General features: G+C 34.4%; 3 protein-coding genes across 3 annotated transcripts; 2 read left to right on the top strand and 1 right to left on the bottom strand.

Moving 5' to 3' along the window:
• Positions 1-3,933: 3,933 nt before the first annotated feature.
• LOC110721796 (protein trichome birefringence-like 14) lies at positions 3,934-13,442 on the bottom strand. The gene is made up of 6 exons (XM_021900995.1): positions 13,247-13,442; positions 12,113-12,341; positions 10,143-10,271; positions 7,778-7,900; positions 6,569-6,764; positions 3,934-5,444 (listed from the first exon to the last, which is right to left on the bottom strand). Exons 2-6 carry the CDS (start codon positions 12,261-12,263, stop codon positions 4,604-4,606), a joined length of 1,440 nt encoding a protein of 479 aa, XP_021756687.1. The 5' UTR covers positions 12,264-12,341; positions 13,247-13,442; the 3' UTR covers positions 3,934-4,603.
• Positions 13,443-14,565: 1,123 nt separating this feature from the next.
• On the top strand, positions 14,566-17,006 carry LOC110721754 (protein ALP1-like). The gene is made up of 4 exons (XM_021900944.1): positions 14,566-14,619; positions 15,830-16,147; positions 16,233-16,458; positions 16,549-17,006. Exons 1-4 carry the CDS (start codon positions 14,566-14,568, stop codon positions 17,004-17,006), a joined length of 1,056 nt encoding a protein of 351 aa, XP_021756636.1.
• Positions 17,007-17,167: 161 nt separating this feature from the next.
• LOC110721731 lies at positions 17,168-18,812 on the top strand. The gene is made up of 2 exons (XM_021900918.1): positions 17,168-17,599; positions 18,110-18,812. The coding sequence occupies exons 1-2, from the start codon at positions 17,252-17,254 to the stop codon at positions 18,704-18,706; spliced, it is 945 nt and encodes a 314-aa protein (XP_021756610.1). The 5' UTR covers positions 17,168-17,251; the 3' UTR covers positions 18,707-18,812.
• Positions 18,813-20,781: the final 1,969 nt, after the last annotated feature.

Raw genomic sequence — 20,781 nt, 5'->3', positions numbered from 1 at the left:
CTTCTCCATTAGGCATGGAGTATGCCACGTGTCATGACATAATAAGTCCAGGGTGGACGAATAAGCGTGTGCCATGTGGCAAGCCCTGAGATGTCCAACTGGGGGACACTTGGCAGGACCTGATTGGCCCACGTGGCGCATTCCGATTGGTGGGAGCAAAATCCCCTAATCAAGTAGTTTTAAGCTAAACCAAATCAAAAAAAAAAAAATTGACTCCCGACACCGATTCTACGTGGACGGTATATAGGGATTAGTTTCTAAATCGACGCACAAAGGGAATTTATTTTTATTTTAGCAATATTGTGGGAAATTGCTCCTTTTCTTTCGAAGGAGAAAAATCCTCCTAAAGAAGAAAAAAAAAAGCCCTTTCTTTCGAGGGAGAAACGTTCCTGCTAAAAGAGGAATAGTTATTATAAACCTAGAACAAACAAAAACAAAGAGAAAAGACACACAAAAAACCAAAATTGGGGCTTTCTACCGGTAAAAACCAATGGAAGCCCCCCCAAAATTCAACAATGGAGGTTAAGAGGGGAGAGGGGAGAGAGGCCAAATAGATAGATTGTATTGATTGAATGGATATGTAACTTTTTATTTTTTATTTATTTTGTATATAGGTCAGGTTAGAAATGAAATAGAAAGAAATAGCAGGATTCAATTATTGGGGAAGTTGTTTTATTGTTCCAATTCCCATAATCAAACATTTCATTTAATTTTTTTTAATTGCAAGTTTGCAACACTTGCCTTCTAAGAGTCAATGCAAGTTTCACAACTTTTAAAAATAAATTTGTATCAATATAAATATTACTTTGTATTATCGTTATATCCTGTTATATTACTCCATACGACATTTTTTTAATGAATTTGACAATTGTATATTTACGCTGTCTAATTTAATCATGGCTTTAATGTTTAATCCATATACATTCATAAAAGCCATTCACATATCCAAAGCATTTAATAATGAAATAAAAAGAAAAAAGGAAAAATTGTTAAAAACAATACAAACTTTCACCCATCCGCTAAAAACAAGTCGAACTTTTGATTTTTTTCTGAATAATACAAACTTTGAGGGGCATCCGCTATAAACAAGTTATGACCTATTGGTGACTTGATTAATAGGTATATGGGATATGTGTCATTGTTTGATTAATTTGACCATTTAATTTGATTTTTTTAAATTTTTTTTAATATTTTTACTTCTTAAAAGACATAAAATTATATTTATTAATATTAATTTTTTTTTAAAAAAGAAACCCCTAGCCACCCCTTTTTCCCGGCACTAGGCTCTTCGCCGGCGACCTCCAAACGACGCACCAGCCACCTCGCCTGCCTCTCCGACGACTCATTACCCCACGCCGGCGACCCGACCCCCGCATTCCTACCTCCTCCCTCTCCCCTCCTCAACTCACAACCATCACGAAAAACCCACAACACCCTACTCTCCCACTACTGAAAACCCCCAACTGTCACTTACACCACCCCCGAAAATCTAAAGGATAGGATTTTCGAGGATGGGAAAGGGACAGTTAGGGATTTCAAGGACGGAGGAAGGCTGTTTCGTGGTTTTTTGTGTGGGGAGGAGGAAGGGGATTTCGTTGTTGGCGGTTCGGGGGAGGGGAGGACGACGGCAGGGTAGGAATTGGTGGCGAGGATCGGCGCGGCAGGGTGGCTGGGTTGGCGCCGCCTGGTTTGGGGGAGAAGAGGGGCTGCTGGTGGTGAGGGGTGGGGTTTTTTTGTGAAACGCTAAACATCGCCCGCAAATCTCCACATAAAGCCCACAAATTTGAAATGAAATGACATTTTTGCCCTCAACATCAAAAACACACTTTTATCTTAAAACACACTGTTATGGCTAATAAACGGGAAGTGGCGGCACCGGAGGCGGTGTCGCGGTGGAAGTAAACAAAGTCGCCGGATCGCGAAGGAGCCGTGGTGGCAGCGCCCCACCCAGGCGCCACAACCAAGGCTACTGGCGCCTGGCCAGGACGCCACCGCCACGGTGGCGGCGCCTGGGCAAGACGCCGTGGCCACGGTGGCGGCGTCCACTGAAGACGCCACCACCGTGGCTACGGCGTCCTGCCCAGGCGCCGCCACCGTGGCGGTGGCGTTCTGGCCAGGCGCCAGTAGCCTTTTTTTTTTTTTTCAAATTTTTTTTAATTTTTTTTTTCAATTTTTTTTTCCTATTTTTTTTTTTAAAATGTATTTTGTTTTTTGGATTTTCTTTGCAATTTTTTTCTTTATTATGTTTTTGTTTCCTAAATTTTTTTTATTATTTTGGTTTTTTCTTTCTAATTTTGTTTATTTTTTGAATTTACTAAAGCATATTTTCAAAATAAATTAATATTTTTTTTTGTTTTTTTAAAAAAAAATTCAAATTTATCAAAATTCAAACAAAAAAAAAAAAAAAAAAAAAACCAAAACGAAAAAAAAGATTTAAAAAAAAATATACCGAGGAGGTGGCGCCTGGCCAGGACGCCACCACCGTGGCTGGGGCGCCTGGCCAGGACGCCACTACCATGGTGGCGGCGTCCTGGCCAGGCGCCCCAGCCACGGTGATGGCGTCCTGGCCAGGCGCCCCATCCACGGTGGCGGCGTCCTGGCCAGGCGCCCCATCCACGGTGGCGGCGTCCCGGCCAGACGTTCGCCGCCAAAACTTGATTTTTAACCACTTCAGACCTCGTTTTCCGGCTACGACGGCGGCTCTTTGGTGTCCCTCGGCGATCCGGCGCTGTTCCACATTTTGGGTGAGACAAAATTTCGTTTTAGGTTAAAATTAGAACAAGGGCAAAGTTGTCAAAATTTTATAAATTGTGGGCTTTATGTAGAAAAACGCGGGCGATGTTTAACAAGTCCCTTTTTTTTAATTAATTTTTTTTGAATGGTTTATTAAATTATTTTAATTATTAATTAACTGTAGTTAAAGTTTTAATTACTAGTTAACTAAATTCTTAAATGAATTTATCAAAAAAAAAAAAAGTTAATTGGCTATTTAGGTTGTAGGTAAAATATCTCGTTTAAAGCGGATGCTCCCTCAAAGTTTGTATTATTCAGAAAAAAAAAAATCGAAATTTCAACTTGTTTTTAACGAATGGGTGAAAGTTTGTATTATTTTTGACAATTTCTCCAAAATAAAAAAGACTAAAATACTTTATTTTTGTTAAAGAGATTATAGTCTAAATTTGTAATGATTCATAATGTCCTTATTTTCTTAAAAAAAAATTCCGCATCCATAATACAATACTGAGTATTTAGTAGTAGATTATTCTAAAAAACCAAGTGTAAAGTTAAAATTTCACATGATTACTTTACTTTCCCAAAAAAGTGGGATCATCTTATCACTGATCAGTGATCACCCTCCAGAAGACATTCTCTTCTCTATATTAGGGTGGCTAACGCGAGTGATGTGCACGCCATAATTAGCATTATTCGGAAAGTTCTTACGGTTTGTCTTTATACCACAACTTTAGTTGTTAGTAGCATCAATGAGGGAAAATTAGAGGTGGCAATTTAAGTCAACAGGCCAGGTCAGGTTCGGGTCAGATTTCGGGTTGTGCCTAGAAACTATCAAAATTAATGTAAAACTTAATATTATTACAAAATATGAAATTTGGGTCAAATCGGGTCGAATTCGAGGTGTTCGGTTTGGGTTTCTCTCAATAACTTCGGGTCGGGTTATCGGGTCAGGTCAGGGATTGCCAGGCCTAGGGAAAATATGTGAACAAATATTTATAGAGGTATAAATATCCGTACACTATTATTAAGAGTTTAAAAAAAGAACTAGTTAACATTAATGGGGGCAATTTAATAAATAAACATTTTAGATGATATAATTGTTCAAGCACTATTCATAAGAATTAACTCATACTTTCAAAAAGGTAGGGAAGTAAAACAGAGGTCGCGTAAACTAATCAGCTAGAAAAAATTCACCACTAATAAATTTAAAATATCCGTGAGATAAATGCTGGAAAAATGGCTATCATGACACAATTTTTTCAATTAACTAAAGAATAAGAACATAAATCAAGATCAATGTGTTAGTATACAAGTCGAAACCGAAATGAGGGGAAGAGCTGAAGCAAAAGATGCCACTCAAAAGAATCTGCAAATCAACATTTATCCAGTACAAACTAGCATTATCAAGTATACCGCAGCATCTTCCACCGAGTTGCCGTTACTTCATTCCTAGTCACCCAGATACCACCTTATCCGAACATTTAAAGTGCAAACTGGAGCTGCTTCTCTCCACGCAATGCTTCATCCTCGGGCACCCACGGACCCACCAAACAAATAACTGAATATGAGAGTGACCCAGAAGTAGAAGAACCACAGAGGAAACCATTTTGGCTGCGTGGGCGTACACTCATGCATGCCTTATGTTATAAACCTAGAAGCTGTCATAAAGCTGAAGGACGTATTTTCCGGTACTGACCTCTGTTAGGGTAGTTATGTCAAATGAATCATGTGTCAGAATGTCACTCAACTATCTTGTAAAAAAGTTCCATGTACTTGGTCCCGTGAATTGCTCATACCCACATTAGAGTGTGTTGAGGGTTTAACACGAGTACTTGAGGTGAATTGAAGAATCTGTGTAACCCATCATACTCTAAAATCTGCCTAATGCTGAAAGCTGGCCAAAAAGGATTTCATTCCACGCATCAGGAATCCCAGGCAAACACCAATGCAAGCAATCTTGTCCAGATGCCTGCCTAGGTTTGATAGTATACCTAGATATATGACCTTCGTCTCTAAGCTCGGAAAGAGCTGTAATGTCTAAATATTTCACATTTGTCCCCTTCACTGCCGAAGCAGCTACTGGATCACCACTCTCCTCTTTTAGAACCTCTTTACCCTTAGAAAGCGGATTAATATTATCACAAGTCCCACCCGAATTCCAATCTCCATTGAAGAAATGTCGTGGAGACAGAGAACGATAAAAAACCCTCAATTTTGGATGCTGCAGGAGCTGAGAATCCACCCACTTGACTATACTGTGAACTGTGAAATTTTTCGCCTCTGCCACATTCTTGTTTGGGTTGGGTACACCTCCCACATGCATGACCCAGTGATTTCCATCAAACTTGCCCTTATTCCAGTGGTGTCCAGTATTAAGAACTATAACATCAAATTTATCAAGGTAGCAGCTAAGAAAAGATGGAGGGCGATCAAGGTGCATGGCAACTTCAGAATTTTTGTCAGATGGGTTCACAGGCTGCAAGTCACAAAGACATGCTGACCAGTAAAAAAGGATAGTTGTATTCGTGCGCGTGAAACGATGAGCCCATCCATCAGGACGTATGGCACCCCGGGCTTTCACCAGACCATATTCCTTACCCACGTCAATGACATCATTGCTTAACCTACCACCTGATACCATGCACATCAAAGACTGATATTGCTGTCGGCCAAGCGAATCCCCAATAAAAGCCAAGGTTTTATTCCGCATCCTGGAGTACAGAATTAAACAGGCTCAAGATAAGATGGTAAAACCATAGTATTTCAAAGTAAGACCAATTAGGCAATTAGTCCACATTCAAAGGAACAAACCATGAGAAAGAAAGAACAAGATACGTATTGAGATGACTTTAAAATATGGAAGTGGATAACTAAGAAATGACTGAAACCAATTCCTGGGATTGGGAACGATTTCTATGTCATTGCCCTAAATGTCTCAAGGATTACATTTTGCCATTTCTACACTTCATTAAAACACTTGTTGAGAAAGAATATCTATATTTTTAATCTATTAAAAGCAAGAGTTCAAATACTATGAGAAGACATTGAGAAAAATCCTACTCGATAATTTACATGTATTATCAAAAATCATCAAATATCTTCAGTTTCCTATTTATTAAAAAGAGGACAATACAACAATATTTATTACTCCCTCCGTTCCAGAAAGAGGGTTACGTTTGACATTTTAGCCGTTCCCCTTTAATCGTGTCAATTATTTCAAAGATTAGAATAATTATTTTTAACACATTTCTCTCATACATACATACTTTCCAAGTTTCCATGCAATTATCCTCATTTATAATGCAACTATTCCTATATACAAAAATATTTACTTACTCCAAATGCAAATATTCCTATTTTCAAAGTTAATTTAATGGCTTAATACTTTGATATATGTGACATCTAATCATTGTTTTCTAATATCTTATTTTTCTTATTAACCGTGTAACTCTTACATTCAGAGGCAAAGTTAATCTATGGCGATTAAAACCACATTAAATACCTCCCTTCTACCCAAAAATTAAAGAAAAATTATACAAGTACATTAGTAATTTACATACTAGTTGTTCAGAAAGTAGGTAAAGTAGCATCAAAATAAATTGGTCCCAAAAATTTTCATATTAGAGAGAAGAGACATGTGAATGGAAAATGCTTCCAATTGATGACAAACAAAGAATTACATGATGACAACCTTCCACAAACATTCCCACCCCACCATTCAATAGAGATTATGAAAAAAAAAAAAATATTTTTTTTAATAAAATCAGACTATTTAACTTTTTATTATGGAGGGAGTATACTCCGCAATACAACAAAATTGTGAAGAGGATGATACCTTCTCAAAAACTTTTTTCCACTAAATTCTTCCATTTCACAATCTTTTGGTTGCCAGCGGAACTTTTCAAATGAAAAATCTGTTCGATCTGTCAGTCTACATGCCCACATCTCTGACAGCCATTGCAGACAACGACCTCCAGAATAGAAAGGGCGATTATCATCTGCAATCCAATTCCCTTTGGAAAAATCGCAGGCTGAAATTGGAACACAGAAACATCCAAGAAAAATTGATTTGGAGATACTACTGGAAGCAAATGATAATATCAGAGGATACATAAGCAAATTGTCCTAATCATTTTCTTCCTGAAAGCTTCTTTATTAAATGTATAGTTCTCCTACAGTTGTTTGCAAGAGAAAGAAAATCAGAAAGCCGAAGGGTAATCCATCTGGACACTCCAGATCAGAACTCTTTTTCTTTATAAAAAAAAAAAAAAAAAAAAAAAAAAAAAAAAAAAAACTAAATAAATAAAATCATAAATTAAAAATTAAAATAATATAAAAAAATGAAGAATTGAAACTTCTTTCCCAAAAAAGTATTGCAACTAGCCTTGTGGGTCAAATCATAAACAAGTCTAACAAGCAAACAAGCATTCCACGAAGTCAATTTTTAAAATTGACCAGTTAAACTTAAAAGACTAGACTGTTGAAATTACAAAAATTATAGTTTTAAACTAGGTGACATACTAACAGCCCAATAAGCTTTACATACGCATGGTATCAATAAAAAATCTCAAAAATCAATACCAAATGCAATCTTTAGCAGTCTAAACCAGATACAAAACCAACTAAGAAGTAAAAAGCCTAAATATATGCCTCCCCCATATTCAAATTGATCATGATGATGATTGATGACAACTAGTCAGTTCACATGATGGCCTATTACTTCTTAGTTGGTGTTGCAGCTGTTTATACTGCTCAAGCAAAGATGAGCGGCAAATAGTATATGATACAATTGTATATATTCAATCCAACCATGCTCAAGTAAAATTATTGAAAGCAAAAAAAAGTAAACAAAGAATGGGAAGAAGAAAGCTAATTGATAACCTCTTGGTCCTTTCAAAAAAACTCGATGATATCCAAACCTCTCACACTTAATTTTGGATACTGTTTTCCAATGTCAATAAGATAAACTATTCAAGTCTAGTGAGAACTTGCACAAATAAAAAAAAAGGAAATAAATGACATGACTAGAAGATTTGCATCATACTTTGGTTTTTAACGTGATATGATACAGTGCCTTTCTTCTTCCCGGTAACCACAGAGCTAGTATTCACAGAGTTCACTGGCACTGATGCATCCCATAGTTTTTCTTTGGAATTTTCTCCATCCTCTGCACAAGTGTATACAATTAAAAAAGGATAATTACTTTGAAATATAAGCTAAATAAAGAGAAACATCCAATGTGTCAGTCCAAAAACAAATATAAAACACCAACAACAAGAGCTCATGTACATCCAAAAGAAAAATATACTACCATTATTTTTATTTGTTCTAATTACTTCCCTTTTTTTCTACTCACTTTAATTCATTCCGTGTTGGCATAACCCCTTTACCATCTTACCCCTCTCACCCTGCAATATTTAAACCTTTCCACACAACCTTTGCCTTACACTCACCTATCTTTTCACACTCTCTTTATTACTTTGCATTTCACCCTCCCACCTTTGTACAATCTCCCTATTACTTTATTTTGCATTGGCCCACCTCTGTAAACTTGCTCTCTCTTCCTTTATCTAATACCCACTTATATTTCCAAATAATTTCTTTTAAAAAAAAGGCCAAAGCCCAACTTAACAAGACCCTTTTACGATATAGGGTCCATTGGATTATCAAAAGAATGCTTATTTTCCAAATACTTGTGGCATCCATTGATAACTCATTCACGCTCAAGCAAACAGTTAATGTTATAGCTTATAACCAATCATTATAAAATCTCAAATCTGTATTCTATTGACATGTCTGACATTCCAGCTCTGCCTTATCTACTTCACATGTTGGCTTCAACAGATCATGGTTCAAGAATAGCATATACATACTATCTATCCAAATTTGATTCTGCCATTATCTGGAACAAGAACATTCCGGGGGGAGTATATATATATTGACTTTCCAGTCAAACTTGTCAGCTTTAACCCTTTCTTTCTATCATTGTATGATTTGTATCATCTATTCATCTTATAAAGCTATACAATGATAATCAAGCAAAAGTACAATAAAAATGTATTACATCCGTTTAACATACTCCATTTTTGTCCGCGCATAATGTTCTTAACACATCTCAACTTTATTTTATTTTTGGCAAAACCCTTTTACTATCATACCCATTTTATCCCACATATATAGACTTTTTCACGCACTTTCTCTTACTTTATCCACCTTTTTCTTATACTCATTCACCTTTTTCTTATACTCACTCACCTTTTTACACTTCTCTCTTACTTTTTCTACCTTTTTTCTTATGCCCACCCATCTTTTTACACCCTCGCTTTCATTTGCCTTAAATCCTGTGCATAAAGTATATGTTAAGAACATTAACAGATGCCATAGTCAAACAGACCTATAATTTAAACATAGAGTAATTGTATAACATATTTTATGGGTAAAATCAAACAAACAGCTATTTCGAAGTAAGGTGTACTGTCCACTTCAACAGTGGCAATTTATTCACATATGTTAGTTGTATACTTGTATTGAACTTCTTTATAGTATTCTCCATTATTCTAGAATATACTTGAAGTTGGCTAGAAGAATAAACTAACTTGTGTTTGTTTTGGCATGGACTTACATTGATAAAACATTAAATTGACACCTCAATGGACCATAGCCATTAAACTCTAAGTCAAACCCAATAATTGTAGTAGATGAAGAGGGGTGATTACTAGCATAGCTCAGCAATACTAATATCATTGTGCAGTATAGATTTTGAGCGCTGTCAACTCAGTGAAATGTATATATCTCTATATGGATTATATAAACAATACTTATCATAGAAAATATCTAAGGTCGTCAATAAATTAAATAAGTTCCAACTTCCAATCATGTTTAGCAAACAAAGTGGACCAAATACATCTAGCATTTGAACTTTTTTTTTTCATTTAGCTTCTTTCATTTTTGGATGAGTAAACTCCAAGCCTCCAGCATAAGCTCAACATTGTAAAAATAGCCCTTACCAAATTTTTCATGTCAAAGCAGGGTAGAGTACACATGGACTTTAGGGATCAATTATCTATCAAATCAGCTTCCAAAATCATAGACCAATAACAACTATACCATACAAGTAACATAGTTTAGATAATAAGAAAAGGATGGCATAGTTTCCATATCTATCACCTGCATCATAAAACCAAGGGAACTAAGACAATCATACTTCAATCTACAATACTGAAGGTGCACATTGTGTAGACATATAAGATAAAAGTAGAAAAATAGTCAATTTTAAGCTTTACTTACAAAATTAAAAGCAGCTGTATTCTAACACATTAATTTCTCAACAGAAATCCTAAACAAAGTGTTCTACCAATTATAATTATTTATAAATTTATAATATCTAAGCAATTTCTTGATTAAATTACCTCTTTTGCTTCTTTTGTCATATCCTTCATGCTTATCTGATGTCTCATTTTTTGCAAAATAGGGCAAATTATCGGCATCCTTTTTTGGCACTGCAGATATGTTTTTCATAGGGGAACCAATGAATATATCTGTGCAACAAGGGCCAAAAAGAAATAATAAGTCAACCAAAGACAATAACAAGAAGACGAATTAGTTTGAATCAAGCTGTAGGTCTAAATCAAGGAGGTAAAAATGTATTGTAACATTAATATAAATAAGATTAGCAGACAGGTGTTTCCAGAAGTTACAAAGAGATACAAATCAGAAAATGGATGGGTGTAAAGAAGTAACACAAAGTGTTAATCATACCAAAATTAGTAAGTGAACATATTTTAAAACAAATACTGAGAGTTGTAGCAGAGATTTTAAAATGTTATTATGCGAAGTACATACAATATTGCAATACGACTTATAAAATAGAGAAAAAATAAGCAATGACGCAGAAAAAAGAAGAAAGTATTAGCAATAACATATAAATGATATGCAAGAGTTAAAGCATTGGAAAAAGATTATTGCAAGTTTATATGTAGAATGGTGCAGGAAGGAAAAAGGCCAATAACCAAGCTAGTAAAACAGTCCCTCTGTCCAAAGATGTGGTTAAGCTTTAAAATGGAAAAAAAAAATAATAAAAAAAAAAAAAAACACTCATTCCACAAAGTTCCATTAATCCCTAACATATACTTGTATCAATCAGATATCAGTAATATCTCTCGCTTGTGTAAAAGTTCAATCAAATTATATCGTTAATATGGCCTTACAGGACATCTAAAGCTAATGTTTGAAAGTTAGAAAAGTTCACAATCTTTTTGGGAAACAAGGAGTATATGGAACCTTCCTCATAAGAAGGGTATCACAGTAAACTATGAAAAGAAAATACTACCTCTACCCACATTTCATCGTCCTTCCTATTTTTACAAATGTAACAACCTCTTCTAATCCCATTTTTAATTAATTTAAATTCAGCAAACTACTTGTTTTGATTCCATATTCTCTGCTATTACCTTTATCTTCAATTATAAATGACTAAAATATAATCTCGTTTGGTTCATTAACAGTAGTGCAGTTCTGTCGCCTAAACAATCAATCATATACGCCGTACAGATCCACCGATCCCAGAGGAGTTATCACTGTGTTAAAAGGAAGACTGTTGGGAGGTGGCTTACGGACAAGAGAGAGAAAAAGACGAGGCAATCAGCTGATTCGACTCCATGCTGCTGCTGGGTGTTGCTGCAGCAGTGCAACACAAGCCAACAGCTGATGCATCATCTGGGAAGTCACAATTATTATGTTACATATGACAGATTAACATATTATGAGGGGGATAAGGAGACAGGTACTGCTCCTATACAAGAAGCACCCAGTAGCTACGCAATCTTTATACTGAATACGTATTTGTATTACCCTCTCATTGAAGCATTTGAAAAGCATCTCTAAATGGCTCACATACCCTGAGATTGCTGAGCACAATAAGGTGTTCATACGGTAAGACAATCAGGTCCCAGATTTTATAGGCCTACAAATATAGCCCTACAATTTTTCCTTTTTCTTATATTTTACAACTACATGTTTAACAAAATACAGAATAATTTTATTATTTTCATGCAGTTGTGGACCTACATGCCATGTAAAGTTGAGCTTTATTGTTCTCATCCCATGAAACTGACAAACTAGTGCACATGAAGTCACATAATAATATTGCTATACGCAATTTGTAAAAGAAACCCAAATACATAGCATAGAAATTCGGCAATAAACAAATGAAGTTAAGTAATTAAAAATGCATTTAGAGAATCTTTAACAGTCCACTCAAGCGGTCAAAGATAGCTTGCATTCCACAACTTTCATAGTGATACAAACAGAGTGAGTACATAAAAATGAAAGAATGTGTCATAAAGAAACGCCAGTTAATATAAAAGTAGCAGAAGCAAACCTGGAGAGAGTTTGAGGCTTTGGCTCTTGGGAAGTAATGAAACAAGGAAAGGAGATTTGTCCCATCCCCATAAAAGAAACGTTGTGCAAACTACAGTAATGAGGATGAGAGAGAGTTTTGTAGCCCTCAGCCTCAAAATACTCCCCTTCATCCTCGCATTCACGTCACTAAATCGTCTTGCCAAGAACAGAATCGACCCATTAACTAGCTAGGATCACCCAGATGAATACTGAAACAACACATGTATCCCCAATCATTATTTTTGTTATCGTACAAAATGACACCATTACTATTCTACCTGACCATATTCAATTGGAATAGAAATTTGAAAATGCACAACACATCTAAGTGGCTAAATCCTACAAAATTAAAATCCCAATCCATTAGTTAGGAAATGTTCGTTATCATTGTGAGTTTTCAGTATTTAACTTGAAATCAAATCCATAGTTTCTAGTTTCTGTCGCCGATATTCAAATTTAACATGATTGGTATGAATAGTAGACTAATTTTAACTTCATAATACACCTTACATCATAATCTAAGCAAGTTCTGAAATCTCAAAACTGAAAACTCGCAGAAATTCCGAACAAACCCTAAACATCGAATTCTTGTTACAACATTTTACTAATTCTATAATTCAAGTAATGTATGCTGGCATAAGTTTGCATCATATAGCATGGATTACTTCCAGAGTTTCAAATGTACAACAACAAATTTAAAAACTTAACACCAACTAATTATAATGATAAACGCAACATTTGCATAGTAAACACTAAATTAATCCTTCACTCTTAATTTCTTCTAACTTAGCAACTTGATTAGTGAACTAATCAAAAATCAACTTAACTTCCACGATTCAAAAAACGAAAAAAAACAAGGGTCAATAAAAAAAAATTCACAAATCACCAAAAGATTAACAAGAATTTGAATAAAAACATGATAATCAAAGAAAAATTAAAACTAATAAATCAATTTTGGATCTAATGACTCAAAAAAGAAATCAAATTATACTGAAAAAATCAATTAAAATCGTTACAATTAGCAGATAATACAACTACATTGATCATCTAGATATAATCGGTAAAATCAAAGTAAAAGCAATACAAATTAACCAAAAGAAAGAGAGTAAAATACCTAAAAGCGAGGAATTCTGGGAGATCGAAGTTTGGAGAATGAAGAAGTAAGGAGCAAAGAGAATTGAAGGAGGAGAGAGAAAATGCGGGATGTCAGAAATTGAAAGTTTCCTTTGAGTTTCGTCGTTTCGATCAAAGAAGGTGAGGTAAGCAACAGAAAGATTCAAATAAAGATCATTTTTCTACTGATTTTTATTGTTCCTTTATCTTTGTCATCGTACTACTTAATTAGGATTAAAATCTACTCGTATTTAATTATTCAGATTGTAGTCGGTAATCTTGATGTATTAGCCCTATTAGGTAGTTAGGTGCAGTACAATTTTGGATTTTGTGATTGTGAAATAATTGGAAGTTTGGAACCACTTTGTACTTATTAACAAAGATAACCTAAGAGGATCAACTTAATTTAGCTTTATAAATAATGTTGAAAAATTACAAATTGCTAGACAATATGAAAATACATTCATTAAAACAATATGAAAACAAAGATTCATTTATCTAGTCTTAGCTTAGGTATTTTGAACTACAAAGGGTTATTCCATTTGTTCTAAGGGGGTGTTTGGTACGGGATTTTTGTAGGCTTGGAAACGGAATCAGATACCGTTTCCGTTAGAATCCGTTTGGTTGAGGAGTATAGTAACAAATCACGAAACCCATTCCACTACTTTGTTTCCGGTAGAAAAACTGGAGAAACAATTAACGTTTCTCTCCTCTAACCCCAAAAACACACAACAGCCTCTTCTCTCAAAGAAATGTCGAAACCCTAGATTTCGCTCAACGTATGCAGATTTCGTTCCCAAATTATCGAAGCTCTAGATTTCGCTCAAGTTAGGTATGTTATCTCAAAACCCTAGATTTTGAATTGTTGCTGAATTTATAAATCTTTCTATTTGATTGATTGTATATTTTGATTTTTCTATCTCGAAATACATGATTGATTGCAATATTATTTGAGTTTTTATCTATATTTTTGTTTGAATGTTTGATCTATTTATTGATTGCTATTTTCGATTTATGGTGTTAATTTCTAGAGTTTTTTTCCCTAATTTTTCTGATTTATTTGAGTTTTAAATTTTTCAATTGAATTTTTTGCTTTTTGCTTCATGATATTGCGGTGTTACAGAAGTGAAACCACACGATTTGAGTCGTTGAAGTTTTGATACCATGATTTGAAATACATGTCATAAATCTCATAATCATTGTAGAAGCCAAAATTCTGCAATGCCAGAATACCAGAGTCGTAGCACTAGAATATCAGATTTACAGCAACAACATTAGAGATATGAGTAATTTCAATTGTTAATAATAAGATTTATGAAAATGAAAGGATGTGCAGAATCTGGAGGTTGCCCAACTGACTATGTTGCTGTTTCTGTATCTTCCCTTTCTTTTTTTCTGTATGCTCTAACTTTTCCCCTTTTATCAATTACATCATTTTTGTATTAGTTGTAATTAGTTCATCAATTTTAATTTTAACCCTTTTAATAATATCATTTTTGCTTTAATGGGTCAATGATTCTTGCTTGTTTGTGCTAATTTAACTTAATTATATGGACCTGTAAAATGTGCTTCACTAAATACTGTTTTTGATTAGTTTTTTCTGAGTTTTTTTTGGGGGATTTTGGGTTAATCTTATGCTAAAAGTTGATGGGTTACTTATCAATTGGTTTGGTTATTGCTGGTTAATTTCTAGTCTCTAGGGTAATGCTACTTTGGACTATCCAATTTTCTCATTCAGTTAATAACATTTATTGATCTTATCTGAAATTATTGTTAAATCTACTGTCTGTTGGGTGTATGTGTTGTCTTTGCTATGTAATGATAGCAATAACAGATTTAGCAAATCAGCTTGATGGATTTGGTTCTTCTTATTAGGACTAACTAATTAAGTATTATTGACAATTATGCTCTTTCTGGTATTTTCCAGACTTGATACTCTTGACTAATTGATTAAAAAAAAAAAACCATTTACAATTGACAATAGTCCGCACCACTACTTTTCGATCCTTCATGCATGTATATACTCATGTTAGATTTACCTCTCAAGAAGTGGACCTCTTAAAGTAAATTTACCTATCTATATAATAATAATGGCCTAGCCTATCCAAAGAAATTAACACACTTTATTTCTTACAATATGGTGTATAATGGTACCTTACAGTAAACATCTACTTACTAATTTCTCAACTTTTAGCTGGACCAACTCGATTCTTCAGTTTTCGATCATTGTTTCGTGCTAGTATTATTGACAATTATGCTCTTTCATATTTTCATTGGCAATAATAGAGCATCTTATCTATTTCTGTTGAATGTTTAGATATAAGCTGCATGATTTTGTTGTAGCACTAGAATCTTATCTTTTTCTATTGAATGTATTTTTAAGGTTCTTGAAATGGCTCGTATTGGGAAAAGAAGAAGAGCAAAACAAGTTCAATTGGTTATTACAATGATTATTGTAGTTTTTATGCTGTTTTGGATTTGGTATTTGATGAGCGTTGTTACAATTAGAGGGGCTCAAATAAATGAAAGGAAAAGGAATAGGAAATTGTTACGCTCGTTATTTTTGAGTCACTTAATAAGACAGAGTGATGTAAGCTGTAAAAGTGAGCTTCGTGTCAATAGACGTACTTTTAATATTATTTGTGAGATGCTTAGAGATATAGGAGGTTTAAGTGGAACAAGAAATATGACTCTTCAAGAGATAGTTGCAATGTTTTTGTACACATTGGCTCATCATCAAAAGAATGGGTCAATTGGAAATCTCTTTTTAAGAAGTGGGGAAACAGTGAGTCAACAATTTAACCTATGTCTAAGGGCTATTTTGAAGTTGCATGAACACTTATTGCACAAGCCTATAGCGATATTTGATGAATGTGAAGATGAAAGGTGGCAACCTTTCAAGGTATAATTCCATTCATGTTCTTTTTTCTATTAGATTTTCATGTAATGTATGTAAATGAGTCATATCTTTGTCTTTTATAATGTAGAGTTGTCTAGGAGCGCTAGATGGTACCTATATTAACGTAAGAGTGACTTCACAAGAAAGGGGAAAATATCGAACAAGGGAAGGCACAATTGCTATGAATGTTTTAGGTGCTTGTGCACCTAATATGGAATTTATTTATGTGCTTCCGGGGTGGGAAGGATCAGCCCATGATGTACGTGTCCTTCGCAATGCTCTCTCTAGGCCAAATGGTCTTAGGGTACCTCGAGGTAAATGGAATAGGTCTTTTTTTTTGTGTGAGTATAATTATAGTTGTTAGTAAGGTATCTAGTGATTATCTTATTTTGATTTTTGTGAAGGTAATTATTATTTGGTTGATGCGGGCTACACTAATTGCGATGGATTTCTCGCTCCATATAGGGGGCAACGATATCACCTTAAAGAGTGGACAGATAAACAACCTGAAAGTGCCGAGGAATATTTTAATATGAAACATGCTAGGGCAAGAAATGTGGTAGAGAGGTGTTTTGGTTTACTTAAAGGGAGATGGAGCATACTTAGGAGTCCCTCGTTTTTTCCTATACGCACCCAAGGTCGTATCGTGATGGCTTGTTGTTTACTACATAACTTAATTAGAAGAGTCATGCTTACTGATGATATAGAGGAAGAAGAGTTGAGTGAAGATTCCGATGATGATTTTGATGATGAACCTGAATATATTACAAGTGTTGCAACTTCAGATCAGTGGACCAATTTTAGAAACACACTAGCACAAGATATGTTTAATGGGTGGAGGGCAAGAGGTAGAAGAGTTTAGCAGTCAAGATCCTCGGTGTAGTGGGTTCAAATTACAAGATGTAACTTGATTTACTCTTTAGTGCTAAGACCAAACTGTTATACTCCTGTAACTTGATTTACATACTTTTTTTGGTGATATGTTAAATTTACTTACTTTTTTAGTGATATGTTTAATTTACTTACTTTTTTCTAGTACACCATATGATACCTATACTCTTGCACTCATTGTCTTGATATATGTAAATTTTCTCCTTGAAGTTGTATATGATGGGAGAAGAGGGAAGCAATCGAGGAAGAGGTAAGAATAAGCGTTTTTGGACCTTTGAGGAAGATACGGTGCTCATAAAATATTTACATGAGTTATCTATCGATCCTAAATGGAAAAGTGAAAGTGGCTTCAAGAGTGGTTACATGAATAAGTTGGAAGAAATGATAAAATATGTGCTACCTAATTGTGGCTTGAAAGCTGATCCACACATTGAGTCAAGGATTAAGCATTGGACAGAGAAATATAGTGCAATGGCAGAGATGTTATCTACTTCTGGATTTGGATGGGATTCGGACAAAAAAATGTTGCAAGTAGAGAAAACTGTATTTGATGAATGGGCTAAGGTAAGTAAGCTTTTTAATGTTCTTCATTTTTTATGATTTGAGTAGTTATTAAATTCATTTCAATAATGCTATTGTTATTAAGTTTGTATTTAGAGAGGTGGCTGATGTTAGGCTGAGAATAATTAGCAGGAAATGAATTAGTGAATATGAAGTTGACATAGCTGATTTAAGTAAGATTGCTAGCTTAGTACTAGTATAAATCTGCTCTAAAGGTGAGTATGATGAGAAGCAGATATATTAGCTTATTTTTATTTTATTTTTATGTAACATGGATTTTGAGGCTTTGAGCTTATATTTCTGTAAGGGAATAATCTAAAAAAGGTAGGGGAGGAGCAGAGAGTAGAATTTCAAATTCGGATAAACGAGTTAGGTTCATGTTTGAATGATTTACTTTATTTTATTGTTTTTATGAATGCTGTTTATCTGGAATAGAGTCTTATCTAAGCATGTATTGCTCTGGCTGAGTATGCTGATCTGAGTATGCTGAGTATGTTGTTTATTACATTGCAGGCTCACAAGAAAGCAAAGGGGTTGTATGGAGTACCCTTTCCTCATTATGAGACACTTGCTGAAATCTATGCAAAAGATAAAGCAACCGGAGAAGTTAGTGAATCATTTGTTGGAGCTATTGATAACTTGAATGTTGAGATTGCAAATCAGTCTATGACAATACAGAGTGACGAAGACGGTTATATAGATTCTCCCACTCATTCTACCCATTCCACTCAACCAACAACTCAATCCCATAAGCGGCCAATGAAGAAAGAGGATGATAATACTCCTTCCAAAAAAGCAAAGATGAAAGAAATGAAGGGAAAAGGAAAGACACATCAAAGCAAAGATGCTAATGAATTAGTAGCTTCTCTTCATAATACATCTAATACTTTTGGGAAAATTTTCGAGGACATAAATGCAAATCTTGGAACTATAGCAAATTCATGGTCCAAAGCCGAAGAAAGGGAGCAAAAAATGGATGATGAAGTGAATAAGGTGTTAGAAGAAGTTATGAAATTGGATGGTGTTTCTCCTTCGGAATCTTTAGAGGTGGCAACAATTCTCATGGCTGAAAAACATAAGCTTCGAATCTTTTTTTCAAGCTCCAACTAACTTGAAGAAACAATATGTTTTAGATCTCCTTAAGAAAAAGTAGGTGGGAGTATTGCTAATCATCTACAATGTATGGCCTCTGAAACTTTAATTAAGGCTTATTTTGTTCTTGAATTTCAGAATTTTGTAGCATACATTTGTTTGGTTTCCTACAAAAAGTACTTGTTATGCTATGATATAATCAGTTTAATATTATAGCTAACTTATTTTTATGGTATTTTAATAATGGTATGTAAGTTGATCAAGTTCTGTTGTCTGGTTTCTGAAGTTGGTCCTGCTGTGGGTGGTTTATTTTGCTTTAGCTTTGTGTGTTGCTGTGATCTGATGCAGGTTTTGAGCAGGAGCAGTTAGTCTGCTGCTGCTGCTCCATTGTTGGTGTGTTTTTGGGTTACTGTTCTGTTGTCCTGGCTTTGCAGCTGGTCTGCTGTGGGTCTATACAGGCAGATGCTGGAATGTTGTTTCCTGCTGCAATTGCTGGTGTGTAGCTGCTGATCGTTCGGTTTCTGTACAGTTGGTGGCTGTTTCTGGCCTGCTGTTTTTTTGGTCTGGTGTTTATGTGTTCTCAGGCTGCTGGTGTCTTTGGCTGAGTTCTAGTTTTGATTTTGTTATTACTTGTGTCTGTTTTTTGTGTTGCTGGGCTTATGTTTGTTACTTGTTGTAATTCTTTCATTCTTTGTTAATAATATTTGCTTAATTCCCAAAAGATAAAAAAAAAAAAAAAAAAAAAAAAAAAAAACTTGATCAAGTAAAATTTCTCATATATTAAATAGCAAAAACTTCCTATTATAAGTAGTTTCATTTTCAAATGATTCCTTTCCATTAGGTAGACCAAACAAGAACAAAGGGAGTAAAATTTAATTGATTCCTTTCCATAGTTAAACCAAACAAATGTAAAGGTAATAGCTAAATGATTCCTTTCCCCCCTCTTATTTGTTTCCTTTCCACTCCGTTTCCATTATCCGAACCAAACGCCACCTTAGAGTGAAAAACTTTGAGGTTTTAAAGTATTTATACTCCCCTTTTAAAACAAAAACTCATAATTACAAGACTGCCATTACTAAATCCTACGCCCCCTTAACTTCTTCCTTTGAGGCCAACTTGTTAGGCTTTTAAGTATCCTCAATTTCCCAACAAGTTGATCCAACTATTTAAATAAAGATGAACCAATTTAAAACACTTTTATTGACTCAATTAATGACTCATATTATTTTATACACACTTACATAATATTTAAATAATTAATTTCTTTTTTAAATGAAATGAGTCATTTTGATTTAAAAAAATAAATAAAAATAAATAATTTATATATATATATATATTATAAAAATTACGGAGTATTACAAAGCTTGAATGGATTGGTATGCATTCTCATACTTGGGTGGTATGGATTTTATATCCCATACCAATCTAAAGTTGTTTGGTTTAACCATGGAATGGATTTTCATACTTGAGTGGTAGTATGGATTATAAATCATTAGGGGGAGGTGGTTATGAGATTTGTTGATGATAATGGTGCTCAGGTCAGCAAACACAACCAGGGCCGTCTTATACAAATTAAGGGCCTTGTGCTATTTTTATTACAAAGTTTTAGAGTTTAACATATCGATATCAATGAAAATAAAATGATATAAATATTTAAGGTGTTTTTTTTTATAAAGAATTTATGGTATACGATATATTATGTAACTTTGTAAGTGATATACATATAAGACGTAAATAATGTTGTATGTTTTTATTGTAAGGAAAAAAACCATCTAGTTAATAAATTTATTTCGGGTAAATTGTACAAAAATGGCAAAAGATACATGATAATATTTTTATACTTTATCAAATAAAAGGAGTGAAACTATGACGGTAGGAATGTTTTCACAAAACCTTAGTAAGGGGGGGGGGGGAGGAGAGAGAAAAACCATTAGCAAAAAAGACAAAAAAAAATCGTCTTACTTAAGGTTCGAACCTCAAACCAACTGTAACTAATTGCCTATGTTTGTCTATTCTACCACCAAGCCATCAACGAGGTCTATTGTACATATACTACAAGTTTGTTAATTATACTATTATTTCAATTTGGGGCC

Source organism: Chenopodium quinoa, unplaced genomic scaffold (assembly GCF_001683475.1).
Source record: "Chenopodium quinoa cultivar QQ74 unplaced genomic scaffold, ASM168347v1, whole genome shotgun sequence".
NCBI classification, from domain to species: Eukaryota; Viridiplantae; Streptophyta; class Magnoliopsida; order Caryophyllales; family Amaranthaceae; genus Chenopodium; species Chenopodium quinoa.
The sequence above is the reverse complement of the archived record's forward strand: the minus strand, read 5'-3'. Positions and strand labels throughout refer to the sequence as shown.